The following is a 13,275-nucleotide window of genomic DNA, read 5'->3' as shown; positions in this document are numbered from 1 at the left end:
TCAGTAGAAATAAATTATATAGGTGAAAGTACATGTGAGTATATGTGAGGTGTGTGAGCCATGTAATAACAACTGTGGTTATGGGTGAAATGAGATATTTTGGATTTTCAGGGATGCCTTTATTTTTGATACCCTATCAAGATGTGTTTTGTTTTAGGTTTCCGCAAGAACTAAACATGGGAAAGATAAGTGCAGAAATCATGTGGTCTCTCTTTGCTCTCGATATGAAATATGCTTTAGAGGGTAAGTCCAAACTCTTATCTATATTTTCTAAAATATGTGTTAAAAGATAACATTGTAAAATCTGCATTATTGTGTTTAGCTTAGTTCTAATACATATTACTACATGATCAAAGATGAAAGCCACAAAGTATTTCAAAGTTCTGAAGAACACTTTTTTTTTTAACCAATCAACCCAAGTTATGATGTCATGATATGCATTCCACCTATAGAGATGTGCAGAGACTGGAATAGGCTGTGGGAATATTTTCCCCAAATTGAACCACACCTAAGGATGTGAAAGCAGTATTGTTCCAGCTATTTATCTCCAACAGGTATTATCTGGAAATAGTACCTATAGATAGGTGTCGTTAAAGTCTGGGCAGCACTCATGGAAAGTCAATAGGAAGGCTTTTCATCAGGACCACTACTCTCAGCAAGTGCAAATTCAGCAGTGGAGAGAGCCAGAGAAACACAGCCTTAGGTTAACTGTGTGTACAAATGTTGTTTGAGGATCCCATCTACATATGGAGGTTGTAATGGGACCATCAACTGACAGCCATCCTTGAACACAAAGCCTTGTAGAAATCTTCTTCAGACATAGTCAACAAGTGTATAGTAAGCCAGGGAACACTAAGTGGCTTCTATCTCAGTCAGTGTGAGGTGGTTAAAAAAAAAAAAAAGATATTAGCCACAATCCTTTCTTGCAGAAAGACTATGGCAATGAATTACAAACACTGCTGTCAGTAGACAGTTGCCAAATCAGGGCAGAGCTGTGTCTGGGGACACTTCTAAATCAAAGCTGAGGGAGAGACACAACTTTCAAGGAACTGTCAGTAAAGGAACACTTCATAGACAAAGACCTGAATAAGAAGTAGGACCAAAAAAGAAAAAATCCCCAGGTAAAGATCAAAAACGGAAATAGAGTCAATACATGGTGCATTCGAGAAAAGAAAAGTCAGAGCATAGCAAGAAATAAGTTTTGAGACACTGGTGGGAGTGAGCTACAGGGCCCAATGGGCCCCTTAAGGAACTTAACTGTGTAGAGAGAAATGGAAAGGGTTTGTCTTGTTCAGACGCAGCTCAGAAAAGTATTTAGACAGCTTCTAAGATTGACTGATGGGGTAGAACCCACTCAGAGCCCCTGCTCCTTGAACCACTGTTTTTCTGCTTTGCTAAAATGTAGACTTGATGTCATCAAAAAGGAATACTCAGTCTACTAGCAACTAAGGTCCCCAGGCAGCGTTTGTTTTCATGGGCCTATTCCCTACAATCTTCAGCCATCCCTGAGCTGCCTGGGACATCTCAAATGTTACAAAGTCAGCAGTAGAAGTCTCAGTCTGAGCCCTATCCCAACCCCTGATCCAAACCCACTTCATCTCCATGCTTCCTTGGCACAGCATTCATCTTGTGACCTAAGGTCAGCATTGATTCCTTCATATCTTCATCTATCTCCATCATGACTGCTCTCATGCCTGAGCTTCTCATCCTACTATCCATCTCAGACAACCATGTGTGATTCTTCTAGTGTTACATCCTCAGAAAAGACTATTTCTAACACAGAAGTATATCTATATGATCTATAATGAACTATAGAAATAGCTCAATAACTATAATGAACTATACAAACTACTCAGTAACTACTTTAAGGGTCTCTTAATTCGATGGATCAAGAGAAATAGCCATGAAAGGCGTGCCCATCCATGGTCTTGGAGGCATGCATGCTCATCATTTTGTTTACCTGCCTTTGCCTATAGAACCAGAGGATCACACTGTCTCAAAGTATCAGTTAGCAGGAAAAGGTGGCTCCCCTGCAGTCCAGAGGAACTAATGTTTTAGATCCATATAAAGGAACATTGACTGCCAGTGTATCCCAATGTTTGCTGTTATAGAGACTTATTATAATCTTTTTGGTTATTGACTGTATTATAAACCCGTCATTATCAATTTGACACACCCTAGAGTCATCTGAGAGGAGAAGCCTCTGTTGAGGAGTCTTCTACATCAAATTAGCCTGTGGGCATGTCTGTGGAGCATTATCTTGACTGCACATTGAGGTAGTGGGGGCCTAGCCCACTGTCCCTAGGCCTATAGCATGGGACTATATAACTACCTGAGTATGAACTTGTGAATGAGCCAGCAAGCAGTTTTCCTCCATGGTTTCTGCTTCAAGATCTTGCCATGACTTCATCAACAATAGACTGTGATGTAGAAGTAGAAGCCAAATACATCATTTCCTCCTCTCAGTTGCTTTTGATCAGAATGTCTTACCACAGCAACAGAAAGGAAATGAGAGCAAATATATCTACTTAAAAAGAAGTACCAAGTCACATGTAGTGGATGGAGCTCACCTATAGGCACCTATATACTCGGGAAGTAGGGACAGGTGGATCTCTGAGTTCAAGGCCAGCCTGGTCTACATAGGACAGACGAAGCTACATAGTGAGACCCTATCTCAATAAAATTTAAAAGAAAACAGACAATACCAGTTTTAGACAAGGAAATATGTATCTAAAAATAAAAAACTTGAGATTTTAACACTTTTGAAACAGTTAAATTAGAAATGCTACAAGTAAAATTTTCTCTAGCTTTGATCATAAGCTTATTAATTATGTGTTCATAATTTCATACCCAGTACAAAAGCAGTAGCCCTAAATCTTGAGATTCTATCATCAAAAAGTTGCCCAAGATCAGTCAATCAATTAACATTTCATAGCCACTGGGACTCAATCCTCTGAGAAAGAGGATTGCTAATTTGACTTTGATATAATTCACTTGTCATCTAATCTACCCACTTAAAGTATATAATTCAGCAATTGTTGCCATTTTACACTTTACACTTGTAGTTTTAGGAAGGTATATGTAGTAACACAGGGGAATAACTTGGGTTATGTATCTTATATGACAGATGCTCGTCACGCTTTATATTGTAACAGTATTGGATTTGTCATCGGGTATCCAGAACACCTTAGTATAAACTAATATATGCATTTGTGTGAATGAAATTGTAACTAGGACAATGAACCCTGAAGACAAATCTAGAGTCCCTCACCTATGCAGCTGAGCACTTGGTGGGATTTTAAACTGGGAGGGGACAAAGGATCTGAGAGTCATGTGGTGCAGAAAGCTTGATCATTTACTTATATATGAGTTTGAGCAATTAGCATAGGCGCTCTCTAAACATTAGCTTCTTTTCTAGGAAATGCTTGATAACCATAGGTTAAGGGTTTGCTGTAAAGTTAAATAATTATGTGTGTGTGTGTATATGTGTGTGTATGTGTGTGTGTTTATGTGTTTGTGTGTGTGTGTGTGTGTGTGTGTGTATGTGTGTGTGTACCACATGCATGTGATAAATTCCCCAAGAGGCCCAGAAAAGGGCAACAGACCCCAGCAGCTGGAGTTACAAGTAGCTGTAAGCTGTGCAGTGCGTGTGCTGAGAACTGACCTCAAGTCCTTTGGAAGAGCTGAGCCTTCTCTCCAACCCTAAAATGAGTCTTTAATATACCTTGCAAGCTCTCAAGCATGATGCTAACAGAAATAGAATGTTTCAGTCACCGTAGAAGGGATAAAGGACTTTCCAGAATTTCCGAAGAGTTAGTTATAATGGAGGAAGTTACAGATATGTGAGAATCTGGCACACACTCTTTTCCCTTTTTCAATTTCAATGTAAGTGTCTTCAAGAAACATCTTCATCTCCTTCTTATGTTACATAAGTAACAATTAATATAGAAAATTAGGACTAAGAGTATCTCAAGAATTGAAGTTGTATACTTAAAGACAATCCTCAGGCAGGCTCTTTTGCATGTTGTTATTCTGTCCATTTGCCTCATAAAACATTGTTAAAATTAATTGGCTGTGGAACACTGCTTCAAGCCACTGACCTAGACAGCCTGTGTTGTTCTTACATAATTTGCCTTGTGGTCAAAGTGTTTGAGTGTGACTGGAGAGCAGCTCAGATGGAGTCAGGTCAACAAAATAGAGCTGGCTGGGACCTAAGCACTGGCTGCTTTGGGGAATAACTTCCTGTCCTTACTACATGAACTCATCAGCTTCTAATTAAAAGATAAAATAACTTTATCCCTATCTTTGCTCGCTCTGTTTGAAGCAATGTATTTCATCTTTCTGGTTGACATGAATCACCTTTCAAATTCCTTATGTAAAAAATGATGTAATTGCTACAAATATAATACCTATTCTGTGGAGGCAGGTACCAGAAGACCCTTAGTGTCCAAACAAAACACTGGACTTAAGCAATATGAGGAATGAATGGTTTCTCTTGACTCATATTGCAAAGGATTCAGGCTACCATGCTGGGTGAGCATGATAAAGCAGAATACTCACATTGTGACTGCCAAGGAAGCTGAGAGAGAAAATGTTGGAGCTAGCTGGCTTTGTTCCCCACATTCAGGGTTGGTCTTGCCTGTTTCCTTAATCCTCTCTGGAAAAGCCCTCAAGGTGTGCCTCTATGGTCCTTGCCTCTTTATCAATCTACTCAGTCAAGGCTAAGGTCACAAGAAAACCTTAGCAAAGAAATAGAGGTGGAAAACAGTGTTCAGACATGATGTCTGCCCTCATACCAGAATGCAGGGTGTTCAGACTATCCTCATGCTGAAATATAGTTGGTCTGCAGAGTTTTGTCTGAATATCCCCCAATATGACAGCCAGGCCCAGATTCTACATGGGGCTCTACTGCTCTGGGTTTTCTTCAGTTTGGTGCAGTTTCTTGAACTTACCAATCCTCACTTTCCACTTTTACATATTGACTGAAATCCTACAAAGTGTTGAAAACAGAGCGAGAGACTAGCATGGGAATGAGGGGAAGCAGTTAATAAATATTCAACAAATATTGATTATTGATGCCTTTAACCATTATGGTTTGGCATTATGGTTTGGTAAGCAAGAACTTGAGGGCAAATCATCATGTCAAACATCCAAATGCCTCAATAATCATGTTACTGAAATGTTTGACCAGTCAGAAAATCAATGGACATTGTGTTTTTTATTTTAATTAAACCTGGCTGCCTGGAGATTCTTAAACCTGGGTGCTTCCTCTTTGGTGTAACACAGACCCATGACTTCACAGTTCTTATTAAGAGCAACTTTTGCAAAATCCAAAGATAAGAGTCAGATGTTAGGGGGCCAGATATTAAGGTTCAAATGTTAGGGTCCAGGTGTTAAGGATCTCAATGGTCAGACATTAAGGGTCAGATGTTCAGGGTAATGTATTAGGGACCAGATGTTAGAGAAGGTCCACAGGACTTAAAGTAGTTTCAAAATAATAATTATATGAAAGACTGCTTAGGATTCCATAAAATACTGGTTCTTAAAGAGAGGATGGCTGAGCCTCAAATCATATTAGAAAGTGTGTCTATACCTTAGAGTGACAAGAGTGAAGGGCAGATGTCTGATGTCTCTGCCAAATTCACCACATTCTCAGATCAATGCTTATGTAGGGGCTGATGAGTTCATACCCAAGGTCCTGTGTCTGATCCTCACAACTGGAGGTGGGGAGGGCAGAGTAGAAATCAGTTTGTGTAAGAACTTCAAGTAGCCTAGACAGAGATTACTCATATGCATAAGACACAGTCAATTTTCACCTGGCTTTAGGCTCCTTGATCAAGGTTTCGTACTTTTAGTCTATGCAGGAACCACATGAGAATCTCATTAAAATGCAGTTTCTAAGTGAATGTGCAATAACTTCAAGGGGCTGTCCTTCATCTGTACATCATGAGGCAGTAGTGAGGGGGCTGGGTGGCTGTGGTCCTCAAAGGTGCCATTGACAGTAAAGGCTGAGTTTTACCATTGTGTCTTAATCACCAGTGACTGTTGTTGGTTCCTTAGGTACCCTTTGAACATTACAGGTTGTTGAGGTTTCTCAAACTGACCTTTGGCAACATCATGCACAGCTATTGGCATTAACACTGTACACACATCATCCAAGGACAGTCTTCCTTCAGCTTATAAACAGTTGCATAATCAATACGCTCTGAAGAGACTTACTCCTCTATCTTCTATGTTGGTTGATTTCTGGGAGGAGGCTTCTCTACAAGCGCTGATACCATTATCATTATCTCTTGTACAAAATATAGACCTCAAGCCACTTAATGAACTTAAGGTATTTCTGTTGACCTTGTGACCACAAAGATGAGGAAGTCAAAAAGACAGGGTCAGTCTTTGCCTTACTAACCTTGGAAAGAGTGTCATGAGTTTCTCCTCCAGTATTCGCATACCAGGTCTACCTCTTACCAGCAATACCATAGCTTCTATCACTCTGGTTTGCTTGCTAATCCTCAGGATGACCACCTAATACACAACTTTACATTCCACAGAACCCTGGTAAAAGTTTCCCTTTATGAGATGAATCCAAATTGCAGCCATCAAACATAAATAAAATCCACTGTCAGGTTATCTTACAGTTTAGAAACACCTATTAGGTACTCTATGGTAGGGATATAGAGATGGCTCCATTGTTAAGAGCACTTGTTGATCTTGCAGAAGACCAAAGTTTGATTCCAAGTACCCACAGGAGGCAGCTCACAAGCCCCTATACCTCTAGCTCCAGAGACTTTGTTTCCTAATTCTGGCTTTTGTAGATACCTGGATTCGCATTCACAAACATGCACATATATCCATAAATAAAAATGAAAGTGTTATTTGAAAATAGAATGTCCAGTGTCATTTGATGGGTATCCAGGTAGACCAATGTCTTTAGCCCTCTTGCTTTGGCTAATTTGGATGTTCCTTCCCTCCTGTCCCATTCATTTTCCTCAGCACCTAGAAAACTCAGAGCCTTCCAGACATGTAGTTATTTGAAACATTGTAGTCCAGAAGAGCTCAAATACAAATAAGTAGAGGAAAGTATTTGAATCACAATCACAAGATGGAACTAGCAATGGGCCATACCACACAGAGAGTGAGCAGGAAGTGTATGCACGGAAATAAACATGAGAGAAACCAAGAGGGTGACTGCAATTAATGATATCACCCTCTGTCTCTTCCTAAATATTTTTTAGAGTTCAAGAGACTCATTTCATCCTTGCTTTCAAGGAAAAGATGAGGATTAATTCAATTGACATGCACATAGGAACATTACGCCCTCACACAGTAGATGTATTTCACAGTATCCTCCCCTGAAAGTTCCCAAAAGTTCCATCTCCTCCCTCCTGTTTCCCTAACCTCCTTGTAATTAAATCAAAACTGCTTGCTTTATGTTTCTGTAGTAGGCAGGCAAGATAAACAATGTGTGTGATTAATGTAGTGACTGCCAATGGAGACAGGAAAGCAAAGCAGACATCCAGGAGGACCCATGACACTGCTGTCCACCTGAACCTTTAAGTGGCCACAGTTCGTTTTATTATCTAGTTCAGTGAAAGATAATTAAAATATTATGACCCTCATGGTATACTGTGTTCTTTTGATAGACAACAGAGTAAGTATACAATTAACCCATTTTCTTTGGGTCCAAATGAAAAGATAATTAAAACATCAAAACCAAGACTAAGCTGGTATCTCAGACTATGAATGTGTCTCTCACTAGCAATATAAGCAAATCCTTTTGGTGTACAGCCCCTTGTGTTCTAAAATAAAGTGTGGTGGCCTAGGGATCTGCTTTCCACATTAGTGAGTTTAACAGAATCCCAAATAAACAGAACTGAGTTTCCAGAAACCTGGTAAGCTCTTCTATAGACCTGGCAAGTCCCATATTGGCTGTTCAAATACTTATCTTTGTGATGTGGCCAATATATAAAGAGGATATAAAGGTCTTGATGGATGTTTCCTTTCTGCCTGTCAGGCTGGACTAAAAAAGCTCTAGTTACAATTCACACACTCTGTCTACTTAGTTTTGAAATAAAGATCAGTGAGTACTAACAATGTAGGGTTTTGCCTAATTTTGTAGTCTGGTCCCTTGTGCTATGGTCCCTGGTCCCTTTTGTAGCCATGTCCACTGAAACATGAAGATTTCTGGAATTTTCCATTTGCGATGCTATTTCAACTTAAATCTCAGGCCTGGGGAGATGACTTAGCAGTTAAGAACCCTTGCTGCAGATGCAGAGACCTACAGCCAAGCATTAGGCAGAGCTTGAGGAATCCTGCCGAAGAGGAGGAAGGATTGTAGGAGTCAGAGGGATAGAGGACACCATGAGAACATGGTCCACAGAATGAACTAAGTAGGGCTCATAGGGGCTCACAGAGACTGAAGTAACAATCATGGACATTGTGTGGGTTTAGCTAGTTCCTCTGTATTATATATATACATATATATGTATTAAATGTATTATATATATATTTATATATATATTTATATATATAATACAGAGGACATATATGATATGATATGATATGATATATACATATATGATATGTATATACACATATATATATATGTACATATATATCATATATATAATCATTGTGTGGCTTGGTGTTCTTGTTGGACCCCTAACAGTAAGAACAGGGGCTGTCTTTGACTCTTTTGCCTGCTCTTAGGATCTTTTCATCCTACTAGGGTACCTTGTCCAGTCTTGATATGAGGACTTGTTCCTAGCCTTATTGTAACTTGTTATGCTCTGTTCAGTTGATATCCCTAAGAGGCCTGCTCTTTTCTGAAGGAAAATGGAGGAGGAGTGGATCTGGGGAAAAGGGGAGTTGGAGAACATGTACTTGGGAGGAAAAGAAGGAGGGAAATTGCAATGGGATGTAATATATGAGTGTGTGTGTGTGTGTGTGTGTGTGTGTGTGTGTGTGTGTGTGTGTTGTATGTTCCCATACAGTTTGGGAAGCCATGCTCCATCATTTCTGCAATACTTTATTGGTTAGATAATTCAGTGGTCTATGTGGGAGGGAATACTACAATTGTCATACAGTATCTTTGCTCCATGTATTCCTCCTATATTGCCACTGTTTCTAGACCCACACAAATCCATAAACAAACTATTTCTCTTCTACATCCAAATGTATTTGTTTTTCCCCTTCCCTTCCTCTCCATCACCTTCAACTGGTTCCAGCCACAACACCTCCCCCACTCTGCTATCTCAAGATTCCCTGAATAGTTAGCACATTTATATTCTTACTGTCCTGCAATCCATTAGCTCCTAGCAGGCAGATTGACAACCATCAATTTAAATTAGGTCTAGTCTGGCCCCACTCCTTTTTCCTTGCGCAGGCTGAATTGAAGCTCCCTTTGTAGCCTTGGATGGATTTCTATGCTTAGCATGCTAGCTCTTCTACCATGTGCAGTCCTGCCTCCTTTTCCTAACACTATAATATTCTCCCTGGCTTCCTTTCTCTGTGTTCCTGCACAGAGACACCATATTTCTCTGGAGTGTGACCTCCTAAAGCATTTGTAATAATGAAGTGATCAGTATTGGGGTCCTTGAGGAATTTTACAAGTGGTATACCCTTCACAGTAATCCAAATACAGACTTCTATCATCCTGGACAGAAATCTGTTCCCATCAGCCATCATGCTCTGTCTTGCTATAACAATAGGATCATAGACTTTGAATGGATGAACCTTGTGATGTATAAATTCTACCTCAATATACTTGTAACAAAAAGTGATTTGGAAATGGAATTTTATACAAAACTTATAACTGTTAAGATTAAGAGTAGAAGAAGCTCTGATATCAATTTTAAACATGATTATTTTATAAATGTTCCATAGTCCCTATATCTTCATGTAGCAAGTACATCATCATCATCATCAATAGTAGTAGTATTTATTATTATGAGACAGGGTTTCATGTAGCCCAAGCTAGACTCAATTTTTCTATATAGTTGAAGATGACCTTGAACTTCTGATCCTCCTGCCTTCACTTCCTGAGTTCTGGGATTACAGGCATGTTCTACATACCTGTTTTATGCATGACTAAAAACTGAACCTAGGGCTTCATACTGGGGTGCATTCCCAACCAAGTGATTTCTATTTATCCTTTTATTCATCATTTCCCTCACACCATAATGGGTAATTATTTTCATGATCGATAAAGGGCAACTCCTTGTAAAGAAACTATGGCAACTAGAATATATTGCCCATAAAATGTCACCTATAGTTAGTTAGCAATTGTCTCTATCGCTTTTCCTTATCATAATCACATAGCATAAGGCAAATGATAGCCTCAATTATTAACCAATATTGGTATTTTAAAGTGTTCACTTGTCTTCCAATTATTGTTTGTAATTGAATTCTGCCCAGAAACATAATATTCCAATTAAACACATATTTATGGATGTGTGTGTACCAAGGCATGTGTAAGTAGAGGACAGCTTTCAGGAGTTGGTACTCTCTTACTGTCTGTGGATTCTGGAGATTAAAGATGGGTCATTAGGCTTGGCCACAAGCACCATTACTCACCAAGCCATCTTGCCAGCCCTACTTCTGATCTGGTTCATGTTCCTTCTCTCTATAGGAAGTTGATACTGAAATTTGAAAGGCAATGTAGTAACAACATTGCTTCAACAATTCTTCCTTGAATTGACTTCTCTTACCTAAGGAGAGAGGTGTTGAACACCCCAGGAGTTTCAACGTCATGTCCTTCTGAGTAAATGTACTAAATGAGATGTATGCAATCCCAGCACTTGGGAGGCAAAGACAGGCAGATTTCTGAGTTTGAGGTCAGCCTGCTCTACAGAGTGAGTTCCAGGACAGTCAGAGCTATACAGAGAAACCCTGTCTCAAAAAACCAAAGAGAGAGAGAGAGAGAGAGAGAGAGAGAGAGAGAGAGAGATATTAACATTATTTTAATACCACTTTGTCTTTTATTGCTTAAGTGCATATGATATACTGAAGTGTACACTGTCACAAAAAATTTTATTACCAAAATATATGACAGATTGTGAGTATAATTATAGGAACAAGTGTATATGTTGACCTTCAAATCAGTTTTAAAAGCACACTTCCCACTCAGGAATTTACTTAGCCACAAAGTAGTCCTGAATATAAGAAATAGAAAAGTCTCAGATTTGATATTTGCTGGTTTGTACATAAGGGAAAAGTCTCTCCTCATATACCCCCTTTAAGTCATGGATTATTAACTTTTATTTTGCCCGGGTTGGAATGGCCATGCCCTGTTGCATCTTGTTTTTGTTATGTTATTGCTTTTTACATTGTACACATGTCATGTCTTGGTACCCAACCTCCATTTCTGTGGATTTGCTGAAATACCTGACCACTTAGGGGAGAAGAAAACTCATTTGGCTTTCAAGTCCAAGTCCAAGTCCAAGTCCAAGTCTATCCAATCGGAGAAGTCACAGTGGCAAGAGCTTGAAGCAGCCAATGGTGTCACAGTTAAGAGCAGAGAGAAATATGCATATCTGTACTCATTTCCTGGTACTGCCTGCCTGTACCCAACTTCCCTGCCTCCACTCTCACACAGTTCCAGGCCCCCAGCCTAGGGAATGGTGCTGCCCACATTCAAGGGTCTTCAGACTTCAGTTAACACAATTAGGAAAAATCCTTCACAGAAATGCCCCGGACAAACTTGACTAAAACAACTTCAAATTGAGATACTCTTCCTAGGCAATCCTAAGTTGTACCAAGTTGCCAATTAAAACTAACCATCACACTTGGTTAATACTTGGTTAACCAAATCAAGCTGATATCACCTTCAAATTTTTAGATAATTGGTGTTAAAATGTAAGTAATTGTTGGACATTTTTTATTAATCTTTTCCATCTTCTTCGTACTGAGCCTCATTTCACTTACAAGTTTAGACATTTTTGAATGTGTTCATTTCTTATTCTCATTAGATTATTAAGCTGCCCAACATTTAATGAAGTAATTCAGTATTAAATAGGACTCATAGAAATGAAGGTGCCCAGAGGTTAAGTGGCTTGTCAAACCTTATTCCCTATGCCAAGTCAACAGTGTGAAGACTTATCTTGTTTAAATTTGTACTAAGTGAATAAAACTGTTTGCATGGGGATTTGAATTTCATTTCCTGTCCATTATAGGGAGGACACAGCACCCGTGAGGTTAATAGCTGCACTCAATGTTCATTATAAGCTAAGAACATTGGGAAGCAGAATGAGCACGCTGGGTGGTAAGAGCACTCACTGATCCATCTCTCATCCATCTCCACGGGGAGTATGTGGCATTTGGTAACTGTATTCAGATCAATAGTGCAGCAGAGGGGACACTTTGTGCTTGGGTTTAGACCAACCTTGTCCACTTAGTGAAGTACACTTACTGTGGGAAGTTTGGATAGTATAAACCATATCTCAAGTTCTCCTTGGACAAACGCTGGGCAGAGTGATAAATTTTGTTTAAGGAGGCAAATTTCATAAAATTGTAGCTTCTTATTGCCTTTACAAACAAAGTAATTTGGAAAAACTCTACTTCAGGGTGGAAGATTTCAAGCAAAGAATGTGGTTTGGCCTTTATTTGGTAAATGTTTGGTTTTGTTAAGATTTCTTTTCTTGTCAAAATTATGCATATGTATGGGTCTGTGTGTGTGTGTGTGTATGCATGTGCATATGTGTGTGTGTGTGTGTATGTGTGTGTGTGTGTGTGTGTGTGTGTGTGAGAGAGAGAGAGAGAGAGAGAGAGAGAGAGAGAGAGAGAGAGAGAGTATGTACACATGAGTACAGGTGACCACAGAAACTAAAGGTATCAGATCCTTGAGAGCTAGAGTTACTGGCAATCATGAACTACCTGACAAGGGTGCTGGAAACTGAACTTCTGCAAGTACAGTGCATGCTTTTAACTACTCCACTATCTCTCCAGACCTTGATTTTATTAGGTTTTGTTTTCGAGAAAAAATAAGATATAAGGTAGATGCTATTTGAATTTATGACACAATCAAATTTCTTAAAATAATTCAGAATTTTACTTATTTTTAATTTAATGATGTGTGTGTGTTTGTGTGTGTATGTGTGTATATTATATATATGCATATATGGAGGTCAGAGGACAACTTTTGTGGGTTCTAGGAATGGAACTCAGGGCATCACACTCTTGTGGTAAGTGCTTTTACTAGGTGAGCCAACTCACTGTCTCTCAGATTTTAAGATCTTTTTGGCCTTTAGGCCACCATACTGGGACCCACCATATTGGCGG

At 39.3% G+C, this 13,275-nt stretch overlaps 1 protein-coding gene across 1 annotated transcript in view; it reads left to right on the top strand.

The window, feature by feature from the left end:
- Positions 1-13,275, top strand: part of Unc13c (unc-13 homolog C) — a 465,433-nt gene that overhangs the window by 314,850 nt on the left and 137,308 nt on the right. The window contains exon 19 of the mRNA XM_031344063.1: positions 158-243. Coding sequence (XP_031199923.1) covers positions 158-243 — 86 coding nt within the window. The remainder of the gene's footprint in view (positions 1-157; positions 244-13,275) is intronic.

This window comes from Mastomys coucha, unplaced genomic scaffold (genome assembly GCF_008632895.1).
Source record: "Mastomys coucha isolate ucsf_1 unplaced genomic scaffold, UCSF_Mcou_1 pScaffold23, whole genome shotgun sequence".
Taxonomy (NCBI): domain Eukaryota; kingdom Metazoa; phylum Chordata; class Mammalia; order Rodentia; family Muridae; genus Mastomys; species Mastomys coucha.
This window is presented reverse-complemented; position numbering and strand designations above follow the sequence as displayed.